Source organism: Centropristis striata, chromosome 18, assembly GCF_030273125.1.
Source record: "Centropristis striata isolate RG_2023a ecotype Rhode Island chromosome 18, C.striata_1.0, whole genome shotgun sequence".
NCBI lineage: Eukaryota > Metazoa > Chordata > Actinopteri > Perciformes > Serranidae > Centropristis > Centropristis striata.
This window is the reverse complement of record NC_081534.1, coordinates 26,319,338-26,336,685: the sequence shown is the minus strand read 5'-3', so window position 1 is coordinate 26,336,685 and position 17,348 is coordinate 26,319,338. Positions and strand designations below refer to the sequence as shown.

The following is a 17,348-nucleotide window of genomic DNA, read 5'->3' as shown; positions in this document are numbered from 1 at the left end:
AGTCATGAAATCATTCAGTTTTTCCTATGGAACATGAATGCAGCTCTTTTGGTTGTAAAGTAGAAACATTTCTAAGCATGCCTTCCTAACAAAGACACTTCGTGATGGATTTGTCATTAAGTAATTAAGAGGCAGAGAGAAGTAGTTTGCTATGGAGCACTTCAGCACATTTGAGTTTAGTTTGTACCTTTAACCGTACAGTGTGCTGACAAAATCAACCAAAAGTAACTGAAATGAACTGAATAAAGTTATTTGTGTTGTGCTTTAAAAATAGGTAGGGTTAATCACTTACTGTTGTTGTTTGTCCTGCGATCATTTTAACCTGCTAAAGAGAGAAAGAAGGTGTGTTAGCAGTTAGAGGACAGTGCCGGGGCAAATCAAGTCCTTCAGGTTTCTGCCAGAACTTGTAACAAGAACCAGACCAGTTCTTAGCAAAGTAACATAAAACATGACTGTACTTGGCAGGTGTTACACAAATTTACTAACTCCAGAGAGAACACTCTACTGTGGAAAGTCTAACACAGTATTTTATCTTTACACTTTAAGACTTAACTGTGTTGAACGTTGGGGCTGAACTCTGGCCTCCTGTCTGTCTGCCTGTCTGGCTGTTCTGGGGTCGACGGGTTAGTACTGCAGGTTAGTATTCTTATAAGCATGCAAGTCTGGGCTCGAGGAAGTAGTTTCACCGTTTCGTCTCTGCAGGCGGTCCTCTTGTAAAGAGGAGGGGCTCCATAAAGCATGGCTAATGAGGCGGCATGTTAATGAAGCTTGCAGCGGCAGTACAGACGGCAGAGAGCACCTGGAGAATAAGTGGAGTCGTGTAGAGGCTGAGCACGTGGTCGCACAGACACAGAGAGACATGCAGGAACAGCCGCAAGTACAAGTGGATTTTAATGTCAGAGCAAATACTTCATGATTCGATCCAGAGCGACTGTAATGTGTGCAGAAGGAAAATATAATTCAGCTCCTTTATTTCTTTCAGAATGTCGGTGGTACCAATTTGCAGCTGTACCTTGGATAATTGGAGCACATTTTGGTGGCAATACTCAGATACATTTACTGACTTTTGCTACATTAATGCTGCTTTTACTAAATTAATGTAACTGAATACTTTTTCCACCACTGTTTTTTTAAATAATTTCACCCCTTTTCCCCCTTCATAATACCAGAAATATGATTCTAAACACAAAAAAGCATAATCAGATGGCAACAATTTCATTCATGTCCTGGAAGAATGAGCTTTGCAAAGACAACTTTTCACCGTCATGAGATGAAATTTTAGTTTTTTCTTGGTTTACTATCAAAAATAACTTTCCATGAATATAGCCATGCAAATAATCAGAAGTTGATTTTAGCTAATAAAGCTCCACCAGTTCTAACCACTTTTTATATAAAACTTTAAGAAAAACCTTGAAAAGGGTTTTTATTAATTTGTTATTTATATATTTTATTGTTTTGTGTTGGTTTTGCATGATAAACTTAAAATCTTACAGACGCTGATAAGTAGTATCTGGCTGTAGTTGTGTTAATACAGAAATACTGAGATCAATCTCAAGCATCCCATGTAAATCCAAAGTGCAAAGCTTGTGCATCACAATGATCGTGTTAGTGAGAAGCTTTGACAGCAAGAGGAGCGAGTAACTAGAGGATTAGTCAGGAAAGATAATGTGAAAAAATAAGGACATTAACTTACCTCTGTCCTTTCCGTTCAGCAATCTCTCCTCTTCCTCCCGTACATCATCTGGAAAAAAAACAAGGTATAAACATATGAACGTGTGTGGTATGGAGGACAAAATCCATAAAATCATAATAAAATCATAATAAATCAGTATATACATTTAAAAATAAATAAATACATTTACAATAATAAAAAAATACATTTTACATTACATAGAAAGGTACATGTAAGTACAAGTAAAAGGATCAGCAAATTATAATAAACATTACAGAAATTGGGTTTATTAGAATTGGGGTTGTAAATAAATAGTAAATGAGAATAAAAAAATAAAAAATAAAACAACAAATAATAAATAAATAAATAAAACAGACATATTTTTGTTGGATTATAAAATGTATTTTTAAATGTAATTCTTTTGGTACATTAAAGGCATATTCATTTAATAGTTGAGTCATTTATATATATTTAGTCCCGGTAGCTCGCATCCTCCGTAGAGCTGGACCAAAATTTCATTACTTATGATTAGATTTTAGTCCTTGACATATTTTTCTTGACTAGTTTTATAACAAAAATCAGTTAATCTGTTGAAAGTTGATAGTTTAGAGGCTACATCAACTTGAAATCTGCAGGACACTGTGGAGGTGTGTTTAGTGAGTTTGTCTGTACCAGAGTGGAGCTCTTTGACCAGCGAGGACACGGTGTTGGTGATGGAGTCAGCTGCAACCAGAAGGTCGTTCCTCAAGTTCCTTCTCGGGCCTGTCATGGAGAAATGAGACAAAAAGAATAAAACAACAGTCATCCAGTGTTGTATGTCACAGAACAAAGAATAAATTACACTAATTAAGTGGTACCTAATGACCTGAATCCTTATTATTCTCTTTACTTGATCTGAATGACACTTTTAAACTGTCTCACTGTGAAAACAATTAGAACTAAATCATAAGAAAAACTCGACAACCTAATTTGTGATCCTTTCATTTTCTTTCATAAGACATTTTCTTTTCTTTGAGGTACAAGTGTAATTTGATTTCACTGAATGCTCCACATCAATTTTCTGATAATGTGGAGCATTTGTGTTCTCGTTAAACTTGATATTTTGGTGTGACACGGCATTTCCTTGACAAATGGGCTACTATTTGAACTATTAGCTCCTGTCAAGTGGTTCATATTACAGAGTGCAGGTTTTACAGCTCACCATGAACTGTTAATAAGGTGAAACTAATCTGAAACACTGGCTGGAAACTACCGCTGCATTAGTGTTTGTAGCGGAGCAGAGACTCAATAAATCAATGTGGTAAACACAGCTTGACATTGTTTCTAACATCAGCATCAAAATACCAATATTATTTAAAGTGTTAGATCCTTTATCTACAAAACTGAAACATATAGACTGATTTAAATTAATTCCAGCAGTTTTACGGAAGATTTTTCCGACTAATGTGAAATCTATTTTCATTACTGAATAACAAAATACAAACAGAAAAACAAAAGATCCACAATGACTCTACATATGAACGAGTCCTTTAATTTCATTGTGCAGTATTTTACAGTTATAATGCAATAACTGATTTAAAAATTGCACACCTGTTACAAATATTGGAAAGAATGAGGTCATATTGAACTATTTACATTCACATCTCTCTTGTCCTCTCCACTCTGATCTGTGTAAGCGGCCTGCAGTTCAGTCCAAGTTTCACTAAATATTTTGGTCATGTGACAGTTTGTCTCTGCTGAGTCATTTATAACTTCTCAGTTGAATTTAATGTTTTTAACAGGATCTGGTTTGTGAAAACAGTTTATTTTTGGCACAATTTTAAATGAGACATGTAAGATAAAATTATTTTAATGAAATATAAACATTTTAAGCTTATATTTGTCCTGAAAGAAGCGTGTGTCACACACAATTCCTTCAAGGATTGTCATAAATTTGAAAATCTGACAATAATTTCAGTTTTTACAGTTTCTGGCCATGGTAAAAGGTGCAATTTTGGTGATTTTTTAAAAAGAATAGCTGCATTTTAAACCCACCGACAGGCTGTACAGTTAGGAAGTTTGTGAAGGTTTGTGACTTACCTTGGGCGAATGCTTCCTGCACATCTCCACCGACCCCAGCGAGTGAATCTTGAGGCGGGTACATGTGAGCCTGGGGAGAGGCGGCACCTACAGAGCGGACGGTGGACGGGCTCGGTCGAGAAGGAGAGGCGTGAGAAGAGCCAGCCGCCTGTGCCTAAGAGATGGACTTATAAGGTTATTTAGCTATTTATAACATCTAAATTGTCATTTTTATTGGAGCTGACATCATCTGCACAGTGTGGTAAAAGTTCTGGTAACTGCCGGAAAAAATGCCCAAAATATTTAGGCCCTGACTCCATTTAATTTGACATTTCTGGTTGAGATTAGAGCTGAATCCCACATCTACAGCACTGTGAGTCCAACGTTAGGGGGATAGAACTTACTGCCTGTCGCTGTTCCTCATCCTACAGGGCCACAACATGGGCAGTCGGAAACAAGCGAGGAGGAAAAGGACGGAAAAGAAGAAGAGGTCAGGTACAGTCAGAGATAGACAATGGTGGAATTATTAAAGGAAGAAATAGCAGAGAGAAAAGTGAGGCTGCGAGGACAGAAACAGGGAGGTGTGAAGAAAAAAAGGGAAACTTTGCCCTCTAGTGTGTGACAGTACACCGTGCTGAAAACAATCAGTGTGGGTGTGTGTGTCACCTTGAGCAGCTTCATCAGCCCCTCGAGCTGCACCATCAGTTCCCTCCTGCTCTCTTGCAGAGATGACATCCTCTGCTCCAGCTCATCTTTCCTTTGTCTGCAACACACAGCAACCCTCCATTACTGTCACATAACAGGGTGCCAGGAGGCAGCATCAAAGAGAAGCCGAGTGCAAGGACTCACAGGAGGAACAAGACTCGGAGAGACTGAAATAATTTGAGGTTATAAAAGGTGCACATACACAGAAAGCAATAAGACAGAGAGACAGCAAGCTGAAAACCACTAAGCCACATAAACAGTATCCATCTCTGTCAGCCAGATCAGAAATCTGGCATTAATGTAGGAACACTAACACACTCCAGTCCAGGCTGCTGGGGTTGCCACCATGAGGTTCGTGCAGGGTTTGCACAGCTTTTTAAGAGTAGAATTCAAGCACTTTTCAAGCACTTTCAAGGTACCTAAACCAAGAACTTCCACATTCAAAAAACCTTGATCATCACATCTGAATTGTAAATATAGATGCAGCTGTGAAGCATTTTGTTTACAAACTGTAATATTTACTTTGATCACAATTAGTTAATGCCTGTAATGGATCAACAGAGGACTTCTAGCTATCAATGACTATGAATGTTTTTTATGTATGTTCGGCTATTTCTTTGAGGACCACTTTGCAATGAAGTGTTTTTAGTAATGCTAAATCCTCTCAGATTTTGTGACATGACACTCTTTGGAGTTAAATTCGTAATAGAAAATCTAATAAAATCAAAAAATGAATGACTGAATTTTATGTTGGGACATAAAAAGAACATAATAAAAAAAACACTAAACAAGGGTTACAGTGTTCGAAAAAGGAGTAGGTGGAAATAAATCTTATATTTCCCTAGCCCCTTTTTCATATCTCATCTATTATATCAATAACCACCCTCAATACTGGAAAAAAAAACATAATATTGCACTGCATTCACATTGATGGCTCAACACACTTGAGATATGTTCTGTACTGTTGTTTGTCTCAACTGTGTGTTCATGCTGTTTGTTTGTTGTTGTTTTTTCCTGTGCGACTATGCATGTATGTCTGGGTGTGTTTATGTGTTTGTCTAAACTGGGTATTTTGAATTGTACACATTTTTCTTTTTATATTTATATTTTTACTTGACTCTTAAATGTTGCACTTACTGGAGAGCACTTTGAATTTCGTTGTACATGTGAGAATGACAAATAAAGACCTATTCTATTCTATTCTATTTTATTCTATTCTATTCTAACTCACATATATGTTTATAAATTGTTCTCAAATGTATTTATATTATTTAAAGAAATTCTCAAATTTAATTACCACCAATATACAAACAACCATTTCTCAAATCATTAACAACCCAAATTAAATCAATATATATGAACAGCTATTTCTAGTACCATTTCAGGTTAATACTTACATTAGAAAATTGTAGTGCTCATTGCAACTCATTCAATTCTTTTAATTGCTCTTTTCACATTTAGGGTTTCATTTGAAATTTGAGAATCATTTTGGAGCACATGAGTGATTGTGTCGATGAAACACAAGATTATGTCGATAATCAAGCATTTTTCAAGGAGTATATTCGTATTTAAGCATTCTTAACCTTACAGAGGACAACAGTTTAATTTAAGCGTTTTCAAGACTTTCTGTGTGGATTTCTGAGTGGATAAAACACAGCTGGGAAACTGCCAAAACTGCCTGCTCCCTCCCTCTCCCTCTTTTTCTAATACTTCGGCACAAAGCCTGGTTAGCGAAATAAGAGACTCAAGGAGGCTTTTGAGATCATCCTTGAAAGACTCCCAGGAGGAGCAGCACGAGTGAGGTGAGAGCATCGCTCGAGAAAATGCAAATCGTAGAGCGATCACTCGGATGGAGACATGGATGTTTGGAGATGGAAGGAACACGATATCATAATTCCTTGACATTTTCCTGGGTGATTGTTTGTTCAGGGGTTAGAAGTGGCGACTCTGCGGGGAGATGAGATGTTAAAAAGCTAACTGACCAAAACATGGGAACATCACAAACCTCTGAGGCAGACCACAACACCTCGGGGCTTAACTCTGGCAAAGTATTTGCCAAAATCTTGCAAAGTATTTGAGAAGAAGAAAGCTTAACTGCATTCAAATGATGCATTCTTACTATTTATAGTGATCTGGCAACAAAAAAAGGAGCCAAGATTTAAGAGACAGCACACATGACTAGCATCGTACCGGAGAGTACAAACAGTATGTGGTCTGGATGCGACATTAAAGCGGCAGCATCAGCTTTTCTCTTTCCTGCTTGGCTTTCCTTCACATGTTAGAACAAAAAGAGTAAATAAACAAACGGAGTCTGAGTCATGCAGTAACTCCAGTTTTGAGTCAGTATGATCCCAAAGTAAAGCGTCAACAGTGGGATTTACAGAAAGTACCAAGAAACCACATATTTGAACTATTTAAGGCGTTTTACTGGAGATTTCGCTCAATAATGACGTCTTGTACTAAATCTTTGGAGAACCTCTAAAACAAGCGTATGACCAAGGATTGATACTTCAGAGAAACCACGAATCCTGCACATATACACAGATACCGTACAGGGTGGAAACTTCACATTAATACCATGTGGCATGGAAGGAAGTGAAAGGAAAAATTCCCTGGACAACAAATTTAAAGAGGTGACACCACCGGACTGCTTCAGAGTGCAATATTACAGATAATAACTGCAATTTACGCATTAAATGAATAGTTGCTGTATCAACTACTGATATGTGAAGAGGAAAGGGAGGGTTGGTCATTTCAGGGTCCATAATTAGTTAGCACTTAACAAATTACTGTCAAACAGAGTGCAGCTACCTTTAATTTTAGGTTCTAACTAATGTGTATCATTGAGGTGGTTTCATGTATCACTACACGTGCATGTAATTATGCCTCAAATCAGAAAAATGCTCCATTCATTGCAGAATGTTTTGATTATTCTAGTCACAACCACTTACATAGAAGTAAACAATAAATATTGTGATTTGCACAACTTAAAGCCACTATGTGTAGAATTGTAAAACTTTTGAGTGTAGCGCCCCCGAGTGGCCATATTCAGAATGACACTGACTACAAAGCAAAATGCTACAACAAGCACTGCTGAGATTATTTGATTTCTTTACAAGTAGCGTCAGAATAAGTTCAAAGACGCAACAATCACATACAACCACAAAAAAACAGTGGATATAAGAGCAGATCTGTGTAGCACTAAAACAAACAAACTAACCGATTGAGGCAGCAGTAGGCCAGCAACTCTTGTGTTCTCTCAAAGGTAAAGTTACTGTTTTTTTGTTTTTGTCAAAGGAGTCTTGTGATTTTGAGGAGCATAGATGGATATAACAGCTTTAGTTCCTGGTCGGACAGCAAGGTAAAGCAGTGAAAATATTGTAAATATGGCATACACTTAAACTGATTTTTTTTAAATATATTTAGCTGCTGCCCGCCGTCAACAATAGTACATTGTTTAGCTTGTTTAGCCTCACACTAGATACTAGGTGATACTTGAGCCTGACCAATATGACATTTTTTATATCTCTCCTTTATTTAACCACGTAAAAGCCTCATTGAGATTAAAAATCTCTTTTTCAAGAGAGACCTGGCCAAGAAACCAGCATAAAAAAAGAGACAAGTTACAACATGAAACACAATTATCACAAACATTAAATACAAATACAGCCATCACAACAACACTGAGTGAGCATCAGTAGCCGACTTATATGGAGCACTCACACTGACAAAGGGAATCGATTCCTTTGTCCTTTAAAATTTAATTTAATTCCCCGATTGTGATCAGTTTATGCTATATCAATCAAGAGAGGGAAAAAATGTGCTGATTCCCGATATAACGACTGATGAAGTAAATTTTTGAGCAGGAATGAAAATATATCTTCTCGATGTGGATTGTGAACCGATTTTGTACCAATATGACTTAAACGTAACATAAAGAACATCTAACATTATTATACAATATGCATGCAATCTTTTAAATTATCAACCAATTCTAAAAAAGAAAAAGAAAACTAAAAAATATATAAAAATAAAAGCAAATAGCAAGCACCATTTCTAAATAGCCCCAAGCATTGTTTTCAACTTTAAATATTGTTTAAAAAGGTTTTCATATCAGCTCATATCGGACAACATATATGCCAATACTGATAAGATACTGAAATATAACCTCTCTTTAAAAAAAAAAAATATCCAAAACTTGAACTACCTTTAAAACCACCAATATCGCCCTATCATTATGGCAGCAGTTCTCGCTCTCTAGAGAGTTGTTGTTACTTTAAATCGAGTCTTTCCCTTTTTATTTTTACCGAAATAGCATAAACATGTTGGAAGAGATTTTTACGTTGGCTTTTCACATATCCACCATCTGCTACCACCATCTGCCATAAAGCACTCTCCCTCTGTGCTGCAAAGCAACATGGCAGATTTCCCGCCAAATCTGACACAATGTAGAAACAACGAGGTAGCTGACAAACTTTGATTGTGTTTGAAAATTATGTTTGAGCATCGTTTCTGTTATATCAACAACAACAAAAACAATAATCATTGTGATATGCGTGTGTGTGCAGCTTTTGGGAAGCTCCGTGGTGGAGTCTGTGTTTACCTGAGCAGACGAAGCTCGGCCAGCAGAGTCGGGTTGGTGCTGCCTTTTTCTGGGCTGGCCTGGCACGCTGCGTCGTGCTCTACGCGGAGACGTTTGATCTCTGCCAAGATCTCTCTGGGAAATGAAAAACATACCGGTCAGCTAAGGCAGGGGAGCGTTACACGAGTGAGCAGACTGTGAAAACACAGAGCAACAACAACAACCACACACGTCTGCAGGATTGAGCGCTTAACATAAAGGAATGTACATGTTGGAATTAAGAGACTGCACTTTAAATGTAACAGGCAGCTGTATTTAGTAAACACAAATTGAAACATATGCATTTACTCATACTGGAGATGGACAGAAAGCATAGAAAGAAAGATAAAATAAAACATGTCGACAGTTGACATTTTGCTTCTGATAAACAACACATTCACTGTCAGAACACGTAATTTACCAATATTATCCACTGCTAGTCAATAAATGCAGGGGTATAAAACTAAAAAGCTTCAAAAGGTTTACACTAAAAACTTCTGCTTTGGTTTATGTCTTGCAAACTCACGCAGAATTCAGAAGTTTTGCCATTTCTAGTCAAGGTTTTTCTCAACAAATAAATAAAAATCAGGGAAAAACTTTATACAGGTGCATCTCAATAAATTTATGTCAGTAATTAAATTCAAAAAGTGGAAATAATACATTAAATAAATTAAGACATGAAATGTTTCATTCTGTGTAATGGATCTTCATAATTTCTTCTAATTACAGTGATTATGATTTACACTTAATTAAGACCTAAAATTCTGTGTCTCAAAAAAAAAATTAATATTACAAAAGACCAAGTTTAAAAAGTATGTTTAATATAAAAATGTTAGACTCGATGCTTGGTTGGAGCTATTTGACTTGAACTACTGGAAATTGACATTTCCATCATATTCTAATTTATTGAGATGCACCTGTATATAATCTCTGAATATTAACTATTTTCCAGGAACAGTTACAAGGTCATTTAAAAAAATCCTTCTTGGTGTAGTCAAAATGTTTTTTGTATTTTTATCTCTGAAGCTGCATTCAGCAAAATCTGTGGCACTCAATTTTCTTATTACATAAAGCACTACTATAAAAGCTACAACTCAATAGATCTCTGACTGGTCCCATAAATTTCATAGAAGTTTTCACATGATGTTTTTCAGGAAATTTCATGACTTGAACTCTGAGGTTTTTAGGTGAGTTGGTATAGAATTGTCCCTTTACTTTTTGTGTTAAACACTGTAATGACACTTGAAAGCATAATTTCTCCAGTTCTTTCCATATAAGACCAGTGATCTCTAAAGGTGGGGTAAAACTGGGCAGAGACACCTGTGTAACAACCAGAGATGGACACCTGAAATCCTTCTGACTACAGTCACAAACACAACTGCAAAGTGACAGCCTTACAAGAGCACGTGTTTAACTAAAAGGGAATACAAGGACCCAGCCAGTATTTAAACATGTCTACCTGTTTTTGCACTCCAGCTGAGCAATGAGCTCCCTCTTCTGTTTGTTCACATCAAAGTTGATGCTCCGGTTTGGTATCACCTGAAAGAAACACATAGAACTGAGCAACTGGAGCTCATCATTCATCACACAACAACCAAAACATGATCCCAGTTTAGACAGAGACCACCCACAGCTGTGTGTCACAGCTCTGTGCGTATGCAACACAGAAGTACCTGGTTGTGAATTTATGTATTTGCAGTTTACTGTGTGTGATGGTGTTGTTGACTCACTCCTGTGCCGTCAGTCTCTGCCAGGCGGGAGGTGTAGCGGGCGATCAGTTTGTGCTCCTCATCCTCTCTTCTGGGACTGTCCACACTACTAACACACACACAGAGAGCAGCGAAATCAGCAACATACACTCATGATCACACTTTTTAACATTCTTCCTATTCTTTGGAACCTGGTAAAATTGTTTCTTGACTGAAATAAACATTCACATACAGTGTAAAGGTGTCAAATGTCCCCCGTGAGCAACTGTAGGTGACAAATGCCTTTTTCTATTATGAGCAACACTTTACAGTGTGTTCTGATTAAATACCAGCTATAAACACAGCCTGTAGCTGTAGGGAATGTTGCCACGATGCACCTATCAGTACAGGTACACACCAACCACTGGAACAACTGTCAAGCAACCAATAAGTTGAATATGGATTGTTTTGAAGAACCTAGTAACGATCTTCCACGCTTTCATTGAAATTCAATAACCTATCCAAAACTGCAGCAAAACCTGACAAAATCAGACAAAAGAGACCACATAACTGGTTACCTGCTTACCTTTTGCTCACATTTATACTGTATTTTAGAAAAAAAATCCAGATAAATATTATTATTGATATGAGAAAAGGGAAAAGGGATGCTCTATAAGGTTAGCTACCTTATAATAATTCAAAAACAGATTATTTGTGGAAATGTAAAACAAGTTCTACTCTTTACCTCCAAAAAGAAGCTAAATGACCCTAAAATAAGATCAAGGGGGCAAACATTTCCAAGCAAAACTTTGATTTGGTGAAATGTTTAACCCCTTAGCGTGGCCGTCAGAACTTTTTGCCTACTTATTTCTTCCAGAGGCTGTAATGAACTCAGTGCTAAAGCTAGAACTAATATTATATGAATTATAATGTTTTTTGTTAATAATTTATTTTCTTTGTTCTTCCCTATAATGACAATAAATTGCTCTGGATGCACTTCAACCAAGTTCAGGTCTAACGGTCCTGAGCTCTCACCTCGGGGTCGTCTGGAGGCGATTCACATACGCAGCGATCAGAGCGTGTTCCTCGTTCATACGCTGAGCTGCTGACAAACTGGACGAGAAAAAAATAGACAGAATAAATTCACAGCATAGACGTTTATTTTCTGATTCACTCTTTTTAAATTCATATTCAAATTCATCATATTCTCATTTACTATCACACACATCTTGACATGATTTATTTATTTTTAAGCAATAAAATATAATTTCAGACACATTTTCATTATAGTCTCTTTGAATGTCATTTTACACGCTCCATAAGGTAATTTTTAGTTTTTTTGTTACGTAATACAATGTAATGTATTTCTCAAATACATCACATCACACTGCAAGATCTTCGTATCTATCTTCGTCTTTGGTGTTTTCAGTCTACAAACTATTTTTTTCATGAAGCAGACAATTTAAAAGCCAACATCCAGAGAAACACCATGTAGATCTTTAAAGCACACTTTTTTTCTCTTTTCCTTGAACACCATCCGTTTAATTCTCTGTTCACTTTGGGGCTGTAACTAACAACTATCAATGCCAATCATCGTGTCAATACTTTTTTCCAATTAATTATTAATAATTTGCTCCACAAAATGTAATAAAGTTAAAAGTTACAGTGACCAAGAGCTAAAAAAAGGTATAAATCCCCATGGTGTTTTCCTGGCTTGCAGCAGGTCTTACTCTCTCAGCCGTCATAAAGTAAATGCTCATCACAGTTTACACAGTGACTTCTTCAAATGTCTTGTTTAATCAGGTCCAAAACCACACAAATATTCAATTTACTGTCACTCAAAAACTCTACTCTAAAAGCTGAACCTCTCATTTTGCAGGAAAAATGACATAAGCCATTAACCGACAAATTGCTCCAGTTCACTTAAATTCCATGTTTCTTTTACCTCATCTTGTTACTAATTGCTAATTAAGACATCTAAATGTCATTGGCGTCAAACTAATCAGCAAAATGAAATTGACAATTGGTGTAAAGTTTGTGCAGAGGAAGTAGTAATTTACAAGGAACAAGTGAATTAAGCAAGCTATTAAAAAACCCAATTTATGTTGACTGAAGCAAGTCATTACCTATTTAATCTGTGGCTTTAAAGTTAAACTGCTGCTTTTCTACCCTTTATGTCAGTCTTTACCTTTTGGAGGACTCGGGCACTGATGAGGACAGCAACATGGCTTCACTGGTGTTTCCAATGGGCCGAGCGGGGCTGCACACACACACACACACACACACACACACACACACACACACAAACATATATAAACACACACACAATGTATATTAGCAGCAGTTTAAAAGGAAAGTGAGGAAAACAACAACATGAAATCATTAAAACTGAAAGTCCTGGGTGTCAGAAAACACACATTCTTGCACTCACACACTCTCTCACGTGCTTTTGAGTGCAATCATGCAATAGTGAATTGTTCTAGTCTGAGCAAACACAGACAGGGCAAAGATCACCAGAGGGAGAGAGAGAGAGAAACAGAGAGAGAGAGAAAGAGAATGAATGCAGATCCAGAGGGAATCAAAAATACACAGAATTTCAGAAAAATAAAAGTTTAAGAGAGGAATACACCTGACGCGGCATCATTCTAAACATACTCACAACCGTGCTAAGTGTGGTCTCTCTCTGTGTGTGCTGGCCTGATTATGTGCCCAGTGCTTGGAGGTCAGTAATGACCCAGCCTGCCGATGTTTGGAAAATCAAACAGTGTGGATCCACCGCAATGGGCGGAGCCACAAAAGTGGTTCGCTAAAAAGGGGTGGGACGTTCTGAGGTCTCGTGTTATCTGAAGTTTTTGTGTACATGTAACTGTACTGTTGATAACAGACCAAAATGTTATTTTAGGCTAAGAGAGTGTAGCTTGGTAGTAAATGTTTCACTTTATGTGATGAAAAGTTACTGTTTTCAGTGATGAGTGTTTCAAACACACATTCAACACATTAAATCTTAAGCTGTCTGACTGAACATTAACTTGTGTATTGTGTCTTTATGTACTTCTATAAAGGGTTGGGAAATAGACTGGTCGAATTTACAATTATTATTTACTCACTATAAAATATATATTATTATTATTATTATTATTATTGTTATTATTGCAGGAATGCTACAAAAATGAAGAACAAACTGTAACTCTTGTAAAAACAAAAAAACTAAAACAAATGTAATGTAAAAATGTAATTAAAAAGCAACAAAATAAGTTAGAAAGATTACTTCTGTAACCCTGACTTTAGCTATACCATGTGACATTAGATCCACTCATGTTGTTCATCCAACAGTGCTAATTTACTGTAAAATAGCATTAAATGTGCGACTATATATCACTTTCAACAACAGCGCCCACTGCGGTCATTAGTGGTAATTACAGGCGAATGGCACTACGAATTAAACTAGAATACCACAGATTTTTGGGACAATAAGCAGAAAAGTGTATCTTTCAGTAAGATATAATATGTTTTCTTGTTCTGCTTTTATACAATCCAAATCAACTGAGAAGACACACATATCAAGCATTAGTTGATATTAAACCCTGCCAATTAAGACTTGCTGCATCTTTATAAATTCACCATTTTCATGACAAAGAATGTGGCGTTTCTTTAGTCCAACGTTACATAGGATCATTCTTTTTGTCTGTCATTAGTGTGTACGTTTGTGTGTGCGTTATGGGGTCTTACACTATGTTGGAGAGGTTGAGGGTCCTCTCGGGTTCTTCTGGGTAAATGGGATGATGGTGCTCTCTGGACGACACACAGCCCAGAGTCCTGCTCAGGGCCCGGCCAAGCTTTGTCGCCGGCGACTTCTACACACACACATATAAAAACAGACACAAAAATATCAGGTTAACATTCATAAACTGTGTGATTTTTGTGTTGACATTTGTCACCACGGCTGTTTAATAGCAGTTTTAACTGCTGGGCAGGAGAGAACAGCAACATGCTTTTCTGTGTCATATCCCCTATATTGTTTTATTACTGCCTGAGTTTGATTGAAGGCAGTATGTTTTCACTGCCCTATAAATATACATATGATAATATACAGTACAGGCCAAAAGTTTGGACACACCTTCTCATTCAATGTTTTTCCTTTATTTTCATGACTATTGACATTGTAAATTCATCAAAACTATTAATGAACACATGTGGAATTATGTACTTAACAAAAAAGTGTGAAATAACTGAAAACATGTCTTATATTCTAGTAAGCAAAGGGTGGCTACTTTGAGGAATCTAAAATACAAGACATGTTTTCAGTTATTTCACACTTTTTTTGTTAAGTACATAATTCCATATGTGTTTATTCATAGTTTTGATGCCTTCAGTGAGAATCTACAATGTAAATAGTCATGAAAATAAAGAAAAACGCATTGAATGAGAAGGTGTGTCCAAACTTTTGGCCTGTACTGTATATAATATAGGAACTTGGAAGCACATTTTATTTTTTCAAATCTGTTTATACCCCTTTTATGCAAGCATATATTTAATCTACATACATCTATAAGCACTGGCAGTGTGATACTTCTGCAAATCCAAGACTTGATTAGACTCACAAATTTTGATTTAAACTTTCATTCATTCACATTTTCATCTACAAGATTTGTATCTACTACACTAAGTTGTTACACCTCTAATGTGTATCTATGTATTTTTATTTACATTATCACATTACATTTTTGTAGTTATTGTTTTTCTGTGGACCACGGGTTACAGCTAGTTACAGCTACTAATCTTAATAAACAAACAAACAAAATTTTGTCTGAGTAATGAGAGTGACCAATGAAATAGTTGAGCTTAACTTGAACTAAATCCCTGTGGTACATTTTATTCTTTGAGGATACATTCCTTATGCCATGATTGTATCACATATCAGATATTTATTGTTAAAGTTCTGGCTTTTATCTTTGAATTTCCACACAGGTGAATATATAGCACACCTCATCAAAACTGACAGGAGAGACAGTGAAACTGTGTTTTCTCAGCTGAAAGTGAGGCGAAATGAAGCAGATAAACTGAGAATAAAAAATAAAGCCCAAAATGAATCCTGTTGGAAATGATATGTAAAGTCTGCTGAGGATTATTAGGATGCGTTTCCTGTGATGAGAAGATTCTGCTGGACAGACAGGAGCTGCACCAGTAAGGAGATTTATCCCTGAAACATTAATAAGATGAATTATGCCAAGCCTAAGTGATGAATAATTCAACAACTATGTTTCCAGCTATTAATACATAATTTCTTCATTGAAAACATATTCCCCTTCAGGCTAGCTCTTAGAATATTACTGTAAATGAATGCAATAGTAACATTTCCATTCAGATTTTTTGGGGAAAAAAACATAATGAGCAAAACATTAACAGCATTTGGGTGGAAATACATATATTTTTGGCTCCTCACTCCCTGTTTGGATTAATCAAGGGATGTTTTAAAGTGTTGTGATGATTTGTTGTGAGTTTACAATGACTAAAACATATTTTCTTTATATATAATATTTTTTTATTCTAAATAAAGAGCATCAAGTCTTGATTTTAATCAGTTTAAAGTAAACCAAACTCTAACATTAACCCGAAAACAGCTTGTTAAAGGAGAGAAAACCAGACAAAATGTCATTTAATGTTATGTCTTACTTTCCAACGCCCTAAAAATTCATAAAATTCACAAAGATGGAGACCCCCACACACACACATACACACACAGGCGGAGTGCCCCCTGGTGTGATGAATGAGTAATCACACAGTGACTCACCCAGGATGAGTGCTCCTTCATCTGATGCTGGCTGTTGTGAGAGCCGCTGGCGTTGCCGCGCCAGAAGCAGTTCTGGCAGAGCTGGTAACCACGGCAACGGAGGCAGCGATACCGGAAGCCTGTCATGCCGTTGCCACGACAGTAGGAGCATGACACGGGATGATAGACTGATGAGAGGGAGAAAGAGGCAGGAGCTGTCAGTGATAGTTTTAGACTCACAAGGTAGCTTATATTTATCTTTATCTTGTGTATGTGTGTGTGTGTGTGTGTGTGTGTGTGTGTGTGTGTGTGTGTGTGTCTGTGTGTACCATGCTCCACGTTTGCCATGCGGTGCATGAGAGGCAGCCAGACGAGACATGGAGGAGGCTCAGCTACGATATCCAGAAACATGTTGAGCATCACCCTCTTCTGTAACAGCAACAACAGAGAAAGCTCTTCAGGAAAACAGAAAACTTCACAATAAAAGCCCCAAAACAAACATCACCCATTTTTCTGTAAACGACAAATCCATATGGTGGATGAGGTGTGTGAGCGCACCTGCTGGGGGAAGCATGAGCGTGCTAAGGTGTGTGTGTAGCCAAAGGACGGTCCTTCATGTGCAGCAGTGGGCAGCTTGAGAGCCTCCCGCAGAAAACCATCAAACTTGGACTGTACCAACACACCGCCGGAGTCAGACACCTGAGAAAACACATCTACAAACACACACAAGCACACACTTGTGAAATCTTTGCATTACATTATATGAATTACCTGAACACTTATCCCAGACATAACCATATAATGCCAACCCTTACTCAAATCTAAACAGAAAAA

The 17,348-nt window shown here is 37.0% G+C and overlaps 1 protein-coding gene across 1 annotated transcript in view; it reads right to left on the bottom strand.

Annotated features, from left to right (window-relative positions):
- Positions 1-17,348, bottom strand: part of LOC131990949 (dystrobrevin beta-like) — a 35,171-nt gene that overhangs the window by 3,491 nt on the left and 14,332 nt on the right. The window contains exons 7-21 of the mRNA XM_059356200.1: positions 17,073-17,227; positions 16,844-16,943; positions 16,536-16,702; positions 14,474-14,598; positions 12,933-13,004; positions 11,780-11,857; positions 10,787-10,874; positions 10,516-10,595; positions 9,039-9,152; positions 4,397-4,493; positions 4,135-4,155; positions 3,752-3,905; positions 2,345-2,434; positions 1,694-1,741; positions 293-799 (exon numbers count right to left, since the gene is read on the bottom strand). Of these exons, the coding sequence (XP_059212183.1) occupies positions 759-799; positions 1,694-1,741; positions 2,345-2,434; positions 3,752-3,905; positions 4,135-4,155; positions 4,397-4,493; positions 9,039-9,152; positions 10,516-10,595; positions 10,787-10,874; positions 11,780-11,857; positions 12,933-13,004; positions 14,474-14,598; positions 16,536-16,702; positions 16,844-16,943; positions 17,073-17,227 (1,430 nt within the window). The 3' untranslated portion in view covers positions 293-758. The remainder of the gene's footprint in view (positions 1-292; positions 800-1,693; positions 1,742-2,344; positions 2,435-3,751; positions 3,906-4,134; positions 4,156-4,396; positions 4,494-9,038; positions 9,153-10,515; positions 10,596-10,786; positions 10,875-11,779; positions 11,858-12,932; positions 13,005-14,473; positions 14,599-16,535; positions 16,703-16,843; positions 16,944-17,072; positions 17,228-17,348) is intronic.